The sequence below is a fragment of the Rattus norvegicus genome, chromosome 13 (genome assembly GCF_021556685.1).
Source record: "Rattus norvegicus strain SHRSP/BbbUtx chromosome 13, alternate assembly SHRSP_T2T, whole genome shotgun sequence".
Taxonomy (NCBI): domain Eukaryota; kingdom Metazoa; phylum Chordata; class Mammalia; order Rodentia; family Muridae; genus Rattus; species Rattus norvegicus.
Window position 1 is genome coordinate 89,068,478 of NC_141546.1, and position 19,133 is coordinate 89,087,610.

General features: G+C 40.4%; 1 protein-coding gene across 1 annotated transcript in view; it reads left to right on the forward strand.

Moving 5' to 3' along the window:
• Fmn2 (formin 2) overlaps positions 1-19,133 on the forward strand; it is a 311,596-nt gene that overhangs the window by 22,424 nt on the left and 270,039 nt on the right. Inside the window, 1 exon segment of the mRNA NM_001427798.1 lies at positions 8,544-8,710. Coding sequence (NP_001414727.1) covers positions 8,544-8,710 — 167 coding nt within the window.

The window sequence follows — 19,133 nt, forward strand, 5'->3', positions numbered from 1 at the left end:
TAAGACATACCATTTATACCACCAAACAACATTTTATGTGGTGTTTAGAATTTAACCTGAATCTTGGCAAATGTTAAGCAGCTGTCTACCACTGAGTGACTTCCCTTACCCATCTGGGAAATCTTTTCTCATACAAACCAGGCTGGCTTGGAGCTCACTGTAGAGACCAGGCTGGCTTCAAACTTGAAATAAGCCTGCTTCTATTCTACTATGCATATTTGCCCCCTCTGTTGCATGAAGTTTTAAGCTCTATCCACTCTTAGCTCTGGGAAGTGACCACGCTACCAGTCCCAACCCTGTTTCCTTCGAATCTTCAGACAAAAGATAGTTTGTTCCTATTCAACTTGCCTTAGGACAATAGCTGGGCACTCCAATTTCCTGCCTGGAAAAGTGTGCCCTTAATAATATTTTTACTGCTCCCATCTGCCCTAACTTTCAGAGGCCAATCCCACCTAGACCCTGCCAAACATCCTGGAGGACCCACCTGTAGTAGCGGCCATAGCTCCCAGTTCCTCCCAAAACCTCACATAGCTGCTGACTCCTCCCTCCTAAACATGGCAAAAATTCTTCCCCTCCTTCCTTGTGTCTGCCTTTTGCTCCTGGGACCTGGAAGTCCTGTCTGTACCTTCTGCCCAGCAGTTGGCCCCCAGCTTTCCTTACTGAAAGATCAAGACCCAATTGCAAAAAGGACCTTAGCATCAGCACTGCCTCCTACACCCCTCCCTGTCGAAGTCTAATGGAATCCCAGAAGCCTATTTCTTAGCTTCATATGCCATACCATTTTCATCCTCGCCTCCTAACTCTATTACTGGCTTTTAGTAGAACAATATTAAAAGGAACCCCAGAATTATTGATTTAGCATCAGATACTTCAGAATACCTCCCCCAAACAATTCTAAGCTACACCTCACTCTTCTGGGTTCTAGTGTTCAATATTGTTGAAATTGACTGTGCTCCTCGGATCAGATATTAAAAACAAACACTGTGAAAGTAATGAACATGTAGACTCCTTATTCCTTAGACAATGTTCTCACACCTCTTTGTTCATGTTATATTGGGGATGATAATTAGCATAGAGACAATGTTGAGTATTTAAGGAGATGTATGAGTGTTATATGAAAGCATGGTACACTGAGCATCCTTGGACTTTGAAGTCAATGGTCTAAAGCAGGGGCCCTGGCACTATTTCTCCATGGATACTGAAGGACAGCTCTAGGCTATAATGTGATCAATTGGATGTAAAGAAACTTGACTATCTGGGGTACATAGTCATTTTTCAGCACTCTGTGTTGCCTAAAATGTATAATAAGGTGCCTCCTAACATATGATTAGGTTTTGGGGTTGTCGGCATGTGTTCATGACTGGTGGAATTTATGAATCAAAATCTCCAACAACAGTAAGCTGCATGTGTACTTTCTCCTTTCTATTACAGATGTGAACAGCCTCTGGGTGTGGAGATAACAACTTGTCTCTATTTTCAAATATCCCAGTTAACATTTTTCTCTACGATGACTTTTCTGTGTCTTTGCTATCCTCTACATTATCTTACTGAGGACCACAGAATGACATTTTTCTAATTCTGTCACTTCCCTTGCACCTTTGGGTTGATGCTTTTCTCTTCTGAATACTTTTCTTTACTCATTAGGTACAGTTTATTGCACCTCAAAATAAAATTTAATACCAGGAAAAAAGAATAAATGCTTCATTATTTTTATTATTAATTCTCTGATATTGTGAACTTGGCTCCTAGCATTGTCCAACTGTGAGAGTTTTACTTTTCTCAATCCTTTTAATATCTTCAGTGTGACTTGAATATACTAAATTCAATTATTTTTATTTCTGCAATAGAATGACACTTAATGGTTGTATAACTTCCTATCATGTTGAATGAAGACATCTTTAAAGTCAACTAAAAGTTGCCAGCAGGGGGACTTCTGCCACAAGTTTGATACATGCTTAATCTACATACATACTGAGTTCCAGGCTAACAAAGGTTTGACAATGAGAAATTGTCTCAGGAAATGAAAATTGGACCCAAAATATGGCTTAGTGGGTAAAGGATCCATCAAGCCAGACTGAATTTGATCTTGAGGTACTTAAACTCTTTAACCTCCCTTCTAGCTCACCACCCACCAAAGGTAGTGGAGAGGAAATGTTCACAGGGCGAAAGAGGATGTAGACTTGTTTAGAAATAGTTTTGTGTGTGTGTGTGTATGTGTGTGTGTGTGTGTGTGTGTGTGTGTGTGTGTGTGTGTGTTTCCAATCTTTACTGTCAGGATAGCAGCAGTTCCGTTCATGTGGATCATCAGTGGTAGCTTAATCCATCTGCAAACCCCATTCACTAATCAGCAGCAACAGTTCAATCCAGAAAAAAAAGTATGAGACTCTGCCAATAGGCCCAAGTCCACAGAAGTGTCAAGAAGCCACCAGAACACTACCAGAAGTTCTTTGGTGCATTTCTCTCTATGAAGTCACAGCAAACAATGATCAAGGAGAGAGCCAGGCAAACCGATGCCATGGGCTCAGCAAAAGCCAATGAAGATCAGCAAAGAGTGGCAAGGTGAACCAATGTAGCACAGCATTGTCCACTGTCCGTTGGGTTATATTTATACATCACATGTTCTCTCAAGCATCTGCTCTAGCAAAATGCCACATGCCTTTTTTCCAGGCAGCTTCTAGCAAAACACCACGTGTCTGTTCTCTGCAAAATGTCCTCCTGTGTGTCTGCTTCAACAAAAACATCCTCTCATAAGACAGTTTCCAGAAAAAGACTCACACGACACAACTGAGTCTCCAAAGAAACCAGAAACTTCCACCTCACTGTTCATAATTTCAGCTCGTAGTTCTTTTGTATGTAAAGGAAGTTCCCTGCCTCCCCCAACCTCCAAATGCAACAGTAACTGGAAATAAGGAGTGTTGTAGGTTTAGAAGATTTTTATTAGGGTATTTATTTATTTGTGGTTGCTTTTGGGGTCAAACCTAGATTCTTATACATACTTGGTTAGTCATCTACCAGTGAGCTAAATCCCCAGGCTGGATTTCCTCTGGAAAATGGCAGTTAGAGGATGTAATACTTGTTGAATGACAGGGCTGAAGAGGAAATGTTAAAAGGTTAAAGGAATGTAGAAAAGAATCAGAGTATCGGGTGACCCAGTGGCAAGAACTTTCAAAGTAGCTTATGCTTTTGAAGAATATTTAATAATTTGAAAATGTTTGTTAGGCTCAGGGACAACACTACCCGCCTACTTTCTTGTCCCTTAAATATGTATGAATTGAAGTAAGACGCCTTCTTATGGGAAGACATCAGAACAAGGACGTACTCGAGGGGCACTCTACAGACTATTGTTAGAACAGGGAGAGAATTTCGCTGAGCATGCTTCTCAACCTATGGCCCTAGAGTATTGGTTTAGATATATTTCCTTGATGTTACAACTGGGAATGGGGTACTTGTGCTACTGGCATCTAGAGATAGTGACCTGGGATGCTGCTCCGGGCATGATTCACTCACAGCACTGAATTATTACAGATAGAGCTTAAATAGTTCCCAGCTGAACTGATGTTCTCTGCCAAAAGGTACAATGTGTTGAAGATTACACAAGGCTGACTCACTGATTGTAGTGCCTTCTGTGTTTAACCTAATATCCTTGTGGTTATCATCAGCCCAAAGGCTAAGAATGTTATCAATCAGATGTCATTTACCTGATTGTCCCACCATTGTAGGTTTATTGTTGTCTTTTGTTTGCTTTTTGTTTGTTTGTTTGTTTTGATTGGATTTTTTTTTTTAAAGCTGGAGACTTGGTCTCATTGTGTGGTATGACCTGGAACTTGTAATGTCGACTAGACTGGGCTGGAACTCATAGAGTTCCACCTTTTCCTTTCTCATGGGGACTAGGATCAAAGGTGTCTGCCACAACCCACAGTGATACCAATATATTTTTAAATGCCTTGATTTATGACTTTCTTCGTTTTGTTACTGTAAAAACTTCTAGAAATTGTTAACATGCTAGGCCATGGTATATGGGGTAATCAGAATCTTTTGGAACATAGTCATTCATTACTGCCCCAGAGTAAGCTACCTCTTGTTCCCTTTACATGAGAGCTGTGGTTTGCATGAATATGTATCATAGATGGGAAATTATATATGAAAGACTTAAGGCTATTTTCCCATCATAGAGCCAGAGGGCTTTAGTGCCCTCTCTTGCACGCCCTTTGATTATTGGTAATATTTGGGCACATGCTTATTTACTATGCTATGTTCACTCAGACACCAAGTCCTGTTTCCTGGCTTTCTGTTGTTATTTTTGCCACATAGTGTCTGAGTCATACAGAAGAACCATAGTCATATTGGAGCTGTTTTCAACCATTTTGTATTCTGTGCACAATGGTTATACTCTGATAATTAACCACTTGAGATTTGGGGTGCAGTTTCCTAGGTAGTAATTCTAGTTAGGTACAGATAAACTTCAGTTCTATAGAGATAAAAATCTTTCATTTAACTGAAAATTCATTGGGAGATCAAAGAATGTCCTAATGATGGAGAGAGGACAAAATAAACATTATTTTTGCTTGAGTTGTTGTGCTATATTTTGAAGAGACATTTTGAGACTAATTTTGTTTAATAGACAGAAATTGAAAAGGCATAAGAATTCATGTCTAATGTTTTTGACAGAATTTTATGTTATGGTTAAAACTTAGGGTAGGACTCTGTAGCTTAGTGCTAAAGGGACTTCTCTACCTCATGGTAGGCCATGGAGTGACTTATAAAACACACAGCAAGCAACACACAATTTACTTCTCATATCCAAGGTATAGATTGGAGCCTAGTTTTGTAAAACTCTGAGCTAAGAATGGATGCTATATTTCCCAAGGTGTTTTCAAACAATCCAACTAGGCAAGAATATACGAGAGCAACTCATGCTGCCCCAAAGCCACAAACATTGACTATTTGGATTTTTATAGAGTGAATTGGCTGGAGCAGCCTTGTCACAGGACTGTCTTTCAGGACTCCTCTTGGCTTCCTGGTTCCTTTCAACACTGTTGAGAGAATTCAGATGATACACACAAATAAGAGTACAAAAGCCTTTTGTATAAAAGAAGGTATCCATCCCACTCTCACTACTCTCAGCAGATGACCAGAGAGACTATTGTGTTAATCTGCATCTTAGGTAGTAGTCATATTGCTTCCTACTTCTTTCCTTCAGGTTCTTTCTTTAAGACAAGGTCTCATGTAGACCAGGCTGGCCTTGAGCTTACTTTGAACCAAGGATAGCCCTGAATGTCTGATTCTTCTACTATTGCATTTCAATGCTGGGATTATAGGCATGTTACATCATGCCTCATTTTGTTGTGTGCCCCTAACACAGGCAGCTTTTTCTAAGGGATGTTTTCCTGGCCAGGTGATTGATAGGTCAATTTGAACTGAATCATTTGAATTAATTCTTAAGGAGAGGACAGTGTCAGAAAGCTCTGGGATAGAAAGAAAGTGATCTTATAAGGTTAGATAGTTATCAGCTGACGATATACAGTTCAGAATAGTATGTCTCAACTCAAGCCTGAGATAATAGTAAGACTTCATTCATTTGGCCGGTAATCAAAATCCTCAATTTTTATGTTTTGGTTTTATAAGCTGGCAATTAGGAAAGAAAAGTCCATCCTTGGTGACCTCTAAGTCCTCTAATATCTAACTAGCTACTCAAATGGAATTGGCATTTTATTCCTGGAATTGAAGTCTGGCTACTAAAGTTGAGAGACAAAGTGTTGGGGCAACAGAAGTAATAGAATTTAAAAAGCAGGTTCAGAAAGGGGGAAGAGATCTTCCCAGTGCTAAAGTTCTTGAAAGAGGAGGAATGTTCAAAAGCTGGTGCGGTTAGAAGCTCTTTCTCGGTTGTCCTTGTGTGTCCTCGTCAGATGGCTATGAAGGAGCTCCATCTCCATTCAGCTCCCACTTTGCATTTTTCATCAGGAATATTATTTTTTCAATCAATGTGTATGCTCTGCGCTAGTCAGTGACATAATGCTGTTTAACTATAGAACTTTAGAAAGGAGTGAGTACTTCAGAGGTCACCAGGTGCTATGTGAGTTCTAAAGCAAGATCATTCAGTAGTTAATGTCTTTATTATTAAGGTGAAGCCTCTCTTTCAAATTTAGAATGCCAGCAATAGAGAGGTAATGTCTTAAAGAATTACAGTAGGGCAGAAAGGCAAAAGAAATTGTGTGTGTGTGTGTGTGTGTGTGTGTGTGTGTGTGTGTGTGTGTGTGAAATTCCTTTCTACATTCTGGCTATAATATAATTAAATATACATTACTCAGTAGTATAATAATATTCTATACATTCTCCAAATATTTAATTTTTCCTCTCTACAGATTATCATATTTTCAAGCTGTGTATTCTAAGGAAACATATTACTTAAGTAAAGGATTAGATATTTAAAATAACACACAATCACTTAAGTAAAATAGTTAAATGAAAGAGTTCATAGAGTGATTTACAGTGGTTTCGGAGGGGTTCTTCAGGATGCTTAATTTTGGTTTAAACTTGAAAGATGAACTCATGAGAGGGAGAAGTAATAGAGATCAAGAATAGAGGATAGTTGTGATATGGAAGGGACCCAGAAGAATTTTTCTGTTTCTGCTGTTTTAGTTTGTGGATGCAGAGAAAATATTGTACAAATTTCTGAATTTCTGAGTGTGGGAATATTTGTAGTTTGCCTCAGATTTTGACCTGAAACTGGGTCCCAAAATTTTTCTTTATTTCCCAGAATTGTGGACCCTATAACAAGACCATGTACCCAATGAGCATCTAGGGAAACTTTTACTTTTGGCCAAGATTAGAAATTGGAGAAAGTAGTTTTAGTTAAGTTGTAAAAATTATGAGGGGGGAGGCATAGGCAAATAAAGAGAGGATATTCACATCTTTTGTGAGTCTTGTTAGACACTTACCAGGAGTTGGATGTTAACTCTTTTCTCTCCCTTTATAATATTTTTAGTCATTGCCATGGCAGTTGCCAGCTCTCATGACATGAGAGGCTGTGCCATTTAGCACACAGATGGGAGTATGAAAAGTCTGAGGCAGTCTGGCACTTAAGCTGTGATCTTCAGTCCGACCAGTTTCACATCCACCTAAAGAGGAACTTCTGGTCGACCTGCAGCCTGTCCTCAATAATGCATGAGATTAGTGTAGGACAGAAATTCAGCCAGTTCACCAAACAGTACTCTAGGTAGTCACTAAAAAGAGATTAGAGACTGAATCCTTGACTCTCACATCTGTCTATCTTTAGAATCAAACAGTGACTAGTAGAGTAGAGGTGCCAATATTACCCATCACTGTGTTTTTCCAAGATGATTCTAAGGGAATAGGAAGGTTGAGACATGGACCAGCAAGACCCAGTCTTCTAGGGTCTGTCCCCTTTAGCAACCATTAACTGACAGAAGTTTCTAGGCTCTGGATGAGGGATGGGGTGCCCCTCCTTTGCAGTACAGCCTAAAAGACACTGAGTTACCTTGGTCCTCCAGATCTCTAACTCTTACAGTCCTCCTGTCCCTCTTTTTGGTGTTCTACAAGCCTTTCAGGGAGGAGTTATAATATAGATGTCCAGTTTATTTCTGAGCAGTCTACAGACATTTATTCTCTATGCCTTGCCAATTGTTTGTCTTGATGTCTGTGGAACCTTCCTCTCTGCTGTATCCTCCATTCTTAATGATTCTTCTCTGAAGAAATAACAAACTATTTTAAATTTAGATGGTCAATATCTTCTTGCATTAAAAATTATTGAATTTTTACTTTATTTTATTATCGTGTATGGGTGTTTTGTCTGTATGTCTGTTTGTCACATGTGTGCCGTGCCTGCAGAAGAGGATTTCCTGTAACTGGAGCAATGGATGAATGTGGGCCACCATGTAGATTCTGGGAAGAGAACCAGGGTCCTCTGTAAAAAGAGCAAGTTCTCTTAATGGCTGAGCCATCATTCCAGACCCCACACATAGCTGTTTCTATGGAGCAACTGAAAACATTTAAATCTTTTTCTTCTTCAGGATGACTTTTATTTCCTGGCCAGCTTTCTTGCCTGTTTTATAGGCTGATACCTTTGTGTTTTACTTTCTTCCTTTCCCTGGTGCTGGGTCTGAGACAGTGAATGTCAGTCAGTCTCTGACATTTCTAGGCCCAAAATGTTGGCAGTTTGAGTTACTGCTTCCTCAAAGAATACTCTGAAGGCAGGGGGAAGAAAAGAAAGGAAGAAAGAAAGGAGAATTGCTTAATTAAATCCCAAAGGGGTGGAGGTTCTTTTTAGATAGAGAATATATAGTCAGTAATAGAGACCATTCTCTTTTGAGGCAAGATATATTTGGGAGCCTGGGAGAGCATACCCTCCTGCCTTTTCCTATGTGGTGTCTGGCTTCAGATTACAGTTTTGTTCATTGGGCTCCTTTCTGGACATAAGTAGCCTTGGAGACCGTTGCTCACTAGTGATGTTTACTATCCTCTCCAGAGAGTTCTGAGCCAGCTGATCTGCCAACCTCTCTCTAATAACTGTGTTCCATGTACAGGGCGAACGCTGTTGGAGAAGCTGTTTAGCCAGCAGGAGAACGGGCCTCCAGAAGAAGCAGAAAAATTTTGCTCCCGGATCATTGCCATGGGTCTTCTACTTCCTTTTAGTGACTGCTTCAGGGAACCGTGTAATCAGAACGCTGGGTCAAGTTCAGCTCCATTTGATGTAAGTAGGAGAATCCACTTCTGTCTGGACGGTGGACTGCAATTGGTGTAGCAGCTGTGATGTGTGTCTGCCCAGTCACTCTATAATTTAAAAACAAGGCGTGATGCAAGCTTTCTCCCCTGGGCCACTCAAGGTTGCAGATTGTCTATTTCTATATTTTTCTTTGGCCTAGGGCATTAAATGTAGTTGGCAAACCTCCTTTAAAACAAAACAAAACAAAACAAAACAAAGAAACAAAAGAAACCCAGACCCTTAGATTTCTAGACTACTTTAATCGGGCTAGTTAAGATCACCAGAATTTTTCTTCCTGTTAGAGATTGAACACGCATAGGCCAATGGTTTTCCGGCAAGCACACCTCTAACATCAGTATTTCAGTGCTGGTCACAGACATTCCTTCCGAAGCAGCACCAAAGGGCAAAATACTAGTCCCAGTGGGCCACAGGTTTCCATGGGCACTAGAATGCTTTGCGAGTGTTTTTCCAGTTCATTTGTGCACTAAACATGGGCAAGGAGAAGCAACAGCATCTGCCCTTACCCAGACCCTGACTCATCAAGGGTTAATAGTGAGGAATTCCAAAGGCATGATTGTAAGGCATCATGAACATCAGTGCTCCCGGATGAGCATCATCAAACCAGAGTAGTGTTAACTTCCTCAGGTATGTGGTGCATGCATAGCATGGTTCTGCAGGTGCACCTAAAGCTGAGAATTCTCATATGTGCATCTGTCATGAGAAGCTGGGAGGTCTGGGTGGATTTCTTGTGCAGAGCCCAGGAATTGAGTGTTTGAGGACATTGAATTCTGATCACATGGGCAATTACATTTGTTTCAGATTTGTCAAACATACCTCCAGTGAATATAAACATAGACTGAAGTCAAAAGCCAGTTATAGAACCAGGTAGGTGGCTCATGGCCATAATCTCAGCTCCTGGGAGGCTAACGCAGGAAGATCAAGAGTTTCAGGTTAGTCTGAGCTACACAGTGAGGCTATCTTTGTCCCCAGAAATAAAGTGTCCATGATTGGGGTTTTCTTCTTTCTCTTGTTGACCAGTCCTAACTAGAGATCTTTCCCAACCCCCTTTAGTGTGAGCAGAAGAAATCTCATAAATTATTCTGAGATCTCAGTTCTGACCTATGAGAAGATTTCTAGAAAACTCCATGACTCATGAAACTTCTTTGAGATCTCTCTCTCTCTCTCTCTCTCTCTCTCCCCCCCCCCCCCTTATGAAAGTTGAAAGTTGTCGAATGATGTAGCAGTTAATCTGCTAGGTAGATCTATTTCTCCTGTGGAAAGAATAAGACAATTTTAAAAGTTTTGTCTCTTCTCTGTGGGAGCTCATGCTGGAGACAGAACTTGGTGACTACAGTATAGAGTATTGTAGATCTACATTCTGTATCTACCATTATGGAATTGGCGATATGGTAAACACAATACAAGTAGAGGGAAACACTAACTGTGTCTATATTGCATGCTTTGTTTAATTATAACAGCCTTTGCCATCTTCATCAGAGCAGTGGTGACTAGCTGCAAGGTATGCTCGAAATCTAGCCTGTTGATGCTACCTCACAGAAGAAGGGAGTCAGGGGTGGGGTCATTCAGATTCCAGCTACTCTTCTCAGTTGTATGTAATTCTGTCCAAGCTTCAGGTGGTCTTGTGGTCTTGGAAGGCAGTATAATATATTGTGTGAGTGAGGTTAACCAAAGGGGCGAGGAACTTTGTCTCTGCTCTTATGGGGATGTTGTCATCCAGGCCGGAATGAGACTTTTCAGTGACTTATTGGTCCAGGGAGTCATCCACCTCACTGTAGCATCCCTCCTCCTTGCTATGTAAGCAAACATGATAAGGCCATTGGGTTGACATGTTGGACCTCCATGGAATCATTATTTTAAATGTCATTGTTGGCCTAGCAAGGATGAATAGATGTGTGAGTGTGAGTTCCTTCATATTGTCCCAGGAGAAGTTCACGTGACAGCCTCACACTTGCTTTTTTATGAAAAGTATTATCAAATTAACTTCCACAATAAAGCTCAGAACTAGAAAGTCTTTTCACCCAGTAAATACGAAACTGGAATAAACTGAAATAACAGGATAATCTTATTCCACTATTTAAACTTTTTAAAAGTTACTTATTTAGTGTGATGCTGGAGGATGAACTCAGGTCCCCAAACATGCTAGAAAAGGATTCTACCATTGAGCCTTTCTCTTTCTCTTTTTTAAGTTAACCTGGTTATTTCTCATGTGTCACCTTACTCTGCCCTGGTATTAAAGAGCCTAGAAACCCTCTTTAGTTATGCTATCTTAGAAGGTGGTTAAATGTCACATGAAATTAAAAACCAAACACATAAAATATGGATTTCATCCCTCAGCTAGAAGTGACTGTTTCCTCCTTGTCATATTCCTTGGCTGTGTACTACCTCTCTAGTGCCTCTATCAACTGAGCGCCTAACAGAGGCAATTAAAGGTTGTCTCGTGGGAAATGTTGTTCCACATTAATACCAGATCATAAACAGTACCAGGGCTTACTGGCTACAGACATAAGGATTTCTTTTTCTCAAACTACAAAGAACACAAACATACTGGAGATTCGAAAGACTGGGGGATGGGAAGGAATGTGCTCTTCTCCAGGGAGAGACTTCTTTCATAATTATTCTCTCTGCTGATTTCCAGAAAATAGTTGTGTGCATTTCCAACCATGAACTGGGCAGGTCTCTTATTTCAGCATGGGAAAGCGCCTGTTTTACCACAAACCCGAACATACCCGCAGTCACTGGAACCCATCCTTCGTCGTCCTCATGCTTATGTTCCAGGATCCAGGTTTTTAATATCCTTCTCTACCCTTTTTCATGCTGCCTCATTCAAGGTCCCTTTATCAGGTAACTGAGGGCTCACAGAATGAACAAAGAGGAGAAAATCAGAAAGTTGCTGTTGTTCAAAGTGAATTCCCTTTTTAAGCAATAACATATGAAGAATCTTTTTATAGATAGATCTCCCACTGGATTCAGTTTGACCCATAATAAAACTATAAAACTATCACACTATCACTTCCTACCTATCCTTTCTCGGCACTTGTTTCTGAAGGCTGAGGGGACCGTGGCTCCCCAGGTAGGGTCCTTTCCAGATAGAAAACAACATGGAAAGGGATGGGGGCTTTACCTAAATCTTCCAGATCTGCGTCCCATGACCTGGGTGCCACTTACTGTCTGTTTCCAGCCTCAACTCAGGATCGGAGTGTCCAACTGGAAGCAGGACTATCTGGAAGGCGCATAATAAATATACACAGACTACTCTTTGGGTACAAACTGACAGGCAATTTCAAGGCTCAAAGTCTCTCTCTCTTTCTCTCTCTCTCTCTCTCTCTCTCTCTCTCTCTCTCTCTCTCTCTCTCCTTGAGGCTGCACACACTCTGCATTCTCTTGTGCGCTCTGCTTTTTTTTTTTTTTTGCAGTTTTCTTTTCGCGAACTCCCACACTCATGTACACCTCTGTTCATTACCCTTTCATCCTCACTCACACTCTTCATACACACCTCACATTCTCTCTTCACTCACTCTTCACATGCTCTTCTCATGCTCTCTCACTTGCTCTCACATTTGCCCTCAGACTCGCTCTCTCATTCGCTCCCTCATGCGTTCTCTCATTCACTCTTTACATGTTCTCTCTCATTTACTCTTCACATGTTCCGTAGCCTTTCTCTTGCCCGTTTTTTATTGATAGTTTAAAAGTAGGTAGAAAAAAAGACATTGTATAATCATTGTCAAATCAAATTCAAAAGAATAACCACATCCCACAAAGAACTAAGAATTACAATTGTTCCCCAAAGTTTCAAGCTTCCCCTATTCCCAGGCCTGTGGCCATAATAATAATAATTGTAAACTTATTATTATTTAAACTTTAACTTATTATACTGCAGAGCTTGGGGCTCTGAGGTCAGCTACCTGCATTTCCCTGTGAAGCTCTAATGATAAATGACATGGGCAAAGCTGCCAGGCAGTGGCCAGAAAGAATCAAGTTAACCCTTAACTCAGTGGTTCCTCTAGCTTTCTGTTCCTTGCACACAATGACTCTCATAAGAGTCCCGGTATTTTAACTTAGTTTACTAGTATATAATTTTATATATTCTATACTTCCTTATCCAGGAACCACTCTCAAATGTTATCTAAAGCTTATTTCCTAACTTCAATAACTTTTTCCTTTCTTAGGGTCCCAATCTTGGCTCTAATTCATTTTCTAATAATTTCTTTAAAGGTTCTTTGCAAGTCAAGCATTAATCTGGAACTACTATTGTGTAGTTATTACATTGTTTCCACAGCATGCACCTGGATCCTTAGGGCTGTCCTGTGTTGTGCCCCTAGGCCTCAATTTCCAATCGTTTAAGAATTATTACATCAAGGAACATCTAGTTTCACAGAAGTCTCCAGAGCAGAAGGAGAAAGAAGTGGGAAAGTCAGATATAATAGAATAATTATGTACACCAAGGCCAACTGAAAGCCAGTCACGCACAAATGAAATCTATACAGCCGCTGTCCAGGGCTAAGGTTAGGAGAAGTGGGAACAACCAGTTTTTACAAAGAGCTGCTGTGGGCTACTGAGGTGTCTCCATCCCAGCCTACTGCTGGCAGTCCCTGTCATCGTATGTTGTCCCCAGGAATTGTTTCCTCCTTGTCATATTCCTTGGCTGTGTACTACCTCTCTAATGCCTCTATCAACTGAGCACCAAACAGAGGCAATTAAAGGTAGTCTCATGGGAAATGTTCCATATTCTAAAATACCAGATCATAAGCAGTACCAGTGCTTACTGACTACAGACATAAGGATATTTTTACTACAAAGAACACAAACATACTGGAGATTTGAAAGACTGGGGAATGGGAAGGGATGTGCTCATCTCCAGGGAGAGACTTCTTTCATAATTATTCTCTCTGCTGGTTTCCAGAAAAGAGTTGTGTGCATTTCCAACCAACAATTCTCCTAGGCATAGTTCTTTACATGATGGAACCCAGTAGGATTCAGTTTGTGGCCAGCACTGTTTCTGTCCCCTGATTTTGTGACAGCATCCTACCTGCCTTTATATATGTCATTAAAAATATCTAGAGCTTTTGATATGAGGCATCTTACTGATGAAGTTTATAAATTGACCTACTTCAGCTAAAGTTTTCAGGTGCATCTTGTGTCTTCTTAGGGCTTACCATTTTGGTTCCTTCTGCTATAAAAGAACATGGTATTTCCCATCACATTACTTGATAAAGGGTTTATGAACTTTAAAACACACAAGTAGTTTTGAGTGTTCATGTTAACTCATCCACAAATGCTAAGGATGCTTTCTTATATACCAGGTGTCAATAAAATTCATGATAAAATAATTCAAGTAAAAAGGAATGCTTTGTTAAAATAACAACTAAAAAAGGAGGGGAGAATTTTCAGTATAGGCCAATAATCTGGATGGTGTTTTTAGAGAGGATGGTCCCCTTAGGTTCATATATTGAATGTTTGATCCCCAGAGAATGAGGCCTTTTGGGAATGATAAGGTATGGGTCACTTGGGGGAAGGCTTTCACGTTTTTAAAAGCCCATGCCATTCCCAGTAAGTTCTGTCTGTCTGTCTGTCTGTCTGTCTGTCTGTCTGTCTGTCTCTGTCTGTCTGTCTGTCTCTCTCTCTCTCTCTCTCTGTCTCTCTCTCTCTCTGTCTCTCTCTGTCTCTCTGTCTCTCTGTCTCTCTCTCTCTCTCTCTCTCTCTCTCTCTCTCTCTCCCGCCCCGTCTCTATTTCTTTCTGGCTCATTGTTGCCTTCTCAACATGTAAGCCCTCCACTACTGCTCCAGCACCATGGCCTGCTACTCCATTCCCTGATGAGGTGATCATGGACTCAACTCTCTGAAACTATAAACAAGCCCTCAATTGAATGTTTTCTCTTATAAGTTGCCTCGACTGAAGAGTCTTTATGGCAATAGAAAGTAACTAAGACATTCTGTAATCCCAGCACTTCAGAGGCTGACATAGGGGGTGCATGAATTTAAGGACAGTGTCGGCTATAGTAAGACCATGTCTTAAGATTAAATAAATAGGGGTTGGAGAGATGACTCAGCAGTTAAGAACACTTCCAGAGGTCCTAAATTCAACTCCCAGCAGCCACATGGTCGTTCACAACCATTTTTAATGCGATCTAATGCCCTCTTCTGGTGCGCCTGAAGACACCTACAGTGTGTTCACATATTAAACAAATAAACAAATAAATAAAATTATGAAGGCAAGAAAGCAAAGTATACAAGTCAGGAAGAGGTGGTCTTTGGTACAAATGGATTGTGGACCCAAAAAGGACAAAAACAAGGGTGGAAGAGACAAAGAGACCACCTAGTTTCCCACTGATGTCTACTTATGTAAGTGATGCATACCAGTGTGCTTGTCATGAGGAGAGTTTGATCAGTTTTCTGTATGTGAAGGAACGCAGCCATGCTCATTCCCATTTGGTTGATATTTACAAATGACAACAGGTCATGGTTTATGGGTAAGGTCCTAGAGACAAAATGAGACTTCCCAAAGGTTAGGAGGCTGTTTAGTAGAGAATAATTGTAATGGGGGAAGTTTTATATCATTTCATTGAAAGGATTTTCTCTGTTTTCATTATTTTCTACTGTGGATAGAACTTAGGGCCATATAATACCCCGAGCTAGATCCTCAACTCGTTTCTTGCGTTTTTGAGGGGTGATTTGTGTACCAGTTGACTTGGTTACCACTTCCACTTTTATTTGGGGATCTTCTTAGTGAACAGCTTACTGTTGAGAGCTGAATTACTAGCACCATTGGGAGGGGAAGAAGAAAGCCACTGAAATGAGGACAACACAAGACTAAAGAAGCTAGAAAGTGCATTTACACTGATACCCAACCCATACACTATCATTGACTATGGGACAGAAAACAGCAAACGTGTTAGAGGAGTCTTTACTAGCCACACTTAGCTTGCGACCTGTGGGTGAGGCAAACTCTACCACTCTTCCATCTCCAGAGATTCCTAACCCAGCACTGAGATGTGTATAGGAGGACCAGTCTCCATGATTTCAAATCCCACTCGACATTAAAGTCCTTAGTGTAGAGAGGAGGATACTGCAGTCAGAGACTCTCCTGGAACTTCAGAGTTCAGCCCAGTAACCCCAAAGATCACAGTTGGCTTCAAGGATTGGTCCAACACTAACCTCCTTCTGAGTTCAAGGATGCGCCACAGTGATGCATTCTACCCCTATCTACCAACAACGGGACTAATGAACCCCTACATTTAACTGCTGGCATGCTCACCTTCTCGCACTTGAACTTCTGAGCATCCTTCGCTAGAGACTTCTCTTCAGTTGTCCCTCACTCTGGAGTTGTTGCACATTGACTTCTCTGGCTTCTGATCTCTTCTTGTTAGGATGCCCCTAGGGCAGATCAGCCTTCAACAGTAGGTTCTATCTCAAAGTGTTACCTAGCCAAGCCTCATGAGTTGTGGAAAAGGACAACGTGGATCTTCTCTTAAATGCTGTGATCGCACAAGAAGGGCCCACTTTTTCAACAAACCTGCAAACTAGACTTAAGGCTTTCAAAAATTCTGGTCTTATCCTTGAATAGTAGGACTGCCACCCTTTTAAGTGGGCCACCTAGATTTTCTTTTGATAATGCTTCCCTGTCTTCTCCCCTGACGGGGAAACCATGGCTTCAGCTACAAGCTGAAGCCCTGTGCTGCCCAATCTTTTTTTTTTTTTTTGATGCATCTGTCTTCTGTTTCTCTGCATGTTTTAGTTGTTTTAGTTGTTCCACAAGCTCCTTCGTGGTTTCTGATACCCATCTAGTCTTCTTGTCTTTGAATTCGTGTCAAGTATTTGTTACAACTCAGCTCGTTTACTTTATCACTTAGTGACATGTTGTTATTTTTAATCTGGCTTATAAGTGCAATTTTACTTTTTTTAAAGAAAAGATTTTATTTTATTTTTAATTATACGTATACGTATGTCTTTGTGTGGATATGGGCAGATGCTCTTGAGACCCAGAAGAGAATGTCAGATCTCCTGGAGCTGAAGTTATAGGCAGTTGTGAGGTGCCCTGGGTGGGTTCTGGGAAGTGAATTTGGTCCTCTGCAAGAGCAGTACCCTCGTAACTCCAGTACTATTTCTCCAGTCCCAGTTCTATCCCTCCTCTTGGGACACTATTCAGAATTACATGCCCATGGTTGAACACCCATGTCTGCAACTGTCCTATAATATGACATATATTTATTTGACTGCTCACCAAGTAATGTATAAATGCAAATCAAATTTTTTGGGAAGGTATTCCCTTGAGCTGTATGACTATGTTTACTAGAAAGGTCTCTCCAGAGTGGTTAAGAGCAGACTCTAGGCTTAGATTCCAATCCCATCTCTTCCATGTAGGGAGAGATTATGTTTTTACAGGATCACATTACAATCTTTTCAGTGACAGTCATATCTTGTCTGAGAATTGTCTTTATAGCTAAATAAGCTTAAGTTAGAAATCATTTAGCACAATAATTAGTGCATGCTATTTTTAATTATCATGTTTTGAATTCTTATTATAGAATCCTGTTTAGCCATTCCACGAGTATGCTGTGGTTTGTGCAGAACAAGGTTGTAAGGAAGGGCATAGTGAGTGAGTACATGAGGAACTAGAGAATATATCCAGTAAATTGTCTTAAATGATCAAGCATTACTTATGTCCATCATGAAACCATCATGTAATCATGAAAACACTTGGAGAGATGGAGTGCACAATGGAACATGGACTTGAGAATTAGATGGTGTGAGACTCAGCTTTGTGACAGGTTTCTGTTTTTCATTGCATCCATTTCTTATTTCACTTGCTGTTCTCCATTTTACCACTTGTAATCACCGCATTCTTGATATAGGTCTTACTCCTTTATGTCTTTCTAGATGGAGCAGAATAGAAGTGCAAAGACTGGAGAAAGCTATAGGGAAGTAACTACAAGTTGTAAAGGTGAACACATCATGCCTGCTGGCTGTTGTGTTCATGACCATTCCACAATCACTCCATGTTCCTGTTCTTTTTCTACAGAAATGTTATATTCCAATGCGACTGGCTTATTCAGCTCTCTTTGTATGTATGTGTGAATATTGAAGATACTTATGGAGGATGTAGCATGGAGGAATGAAAGGTCCATTTTTAAAGTAATGCCTCAGCACAGAGTAAACATAGGTATTTTATTTGATATTGCTATCACCAAGAAAGGAATCTCACATGGCTGAAGACCAGTTTGCTACACAGCCTTAGTCTTTTCTTCCACAGATACCTACTTTGTGGCGATTCTTAGATGAGCAAATCTAATGAGAGAGACAGACATGAAGGATGGCCCGTGGGAAGGAGCAGTCAGAAAAAGCCACAAGAAGAAAGTTTACTGTTCCTCTCAAGAACCACTTTTCCATCTGATTTCATTTTGTCAGTTATAAAATATGTTTATTTCTTATGGAATAATATGTGGATATATATTAAGATGTTTCAACTTGGCTTAATTCTTTGAAGTACACATACATTGGCTTTAGAAAACCTCCCCAGAATTAGCAACTTTTTAATGATCAGAAGATATATTACGAGGTATCAAATTATCAAATTATATCTCTCATGCTTGTATTTGTGATCATATCACAGTAAAGTAGAAGAGCTTTATTATATGTTTTATTATACAAATGCACATAGAGAAAGAGAAAAAACAGTCAGAGAGAGAGGGGGTGGGGAGACAGAGAGAGAGCCTTTTAGGTTAGACAAGCCTGGAGTTCACTACATATTCCAGGTTGCCCTTGAACACGTGATAATCCTCACATATTCAGCCCCCTCTGAGTGTGGTGATTATAGGCTTGAGCTACTATGCCTACTTTTTAATTATGTATTGTCATTTTTCTGATTCATCTGAGTTTAAGAGATAGTGGTGTTTCTTTTTCTTCCTATAATTTGTTCTACTACTACTCCCTGATGGTTATATGACTGCACCCTCTAGTCATGAGTGTGTATATTTTCAGAGATGTAGCAGGCCATGTATCGTCAAGCATACTTCTGAGATTATTGTGTAGAAGAATTTTTCAAGCTTCATGTGGTGGTTCGTGACTGACATCTCAGAATACTGAGATAGCAGAATTGCTGTGTAATTTGGGCTAGTCTGAGCTCTTGTGTGAGTTCAGTCCAGCGTGGGTTATATTGTGAGACCCTTGTCTTAAGGAAAAGAAAGAAAAACGTATTTTGATCTGGCACATGATTTAATAACATTTTGATATGATGTTTTATTCATCTTATGTAAGAGAGGAAAATAGATGAGTGTTTTTCACTTCCATTATTATCAATCCAGGAGTATCACCGCAGAGCAGGGATAGTAGCTCAGTGATGGAGTGCATGGCTGAGATGTATGAAGTCTCCTGCAGCCTAAGAACATGTGGCCTG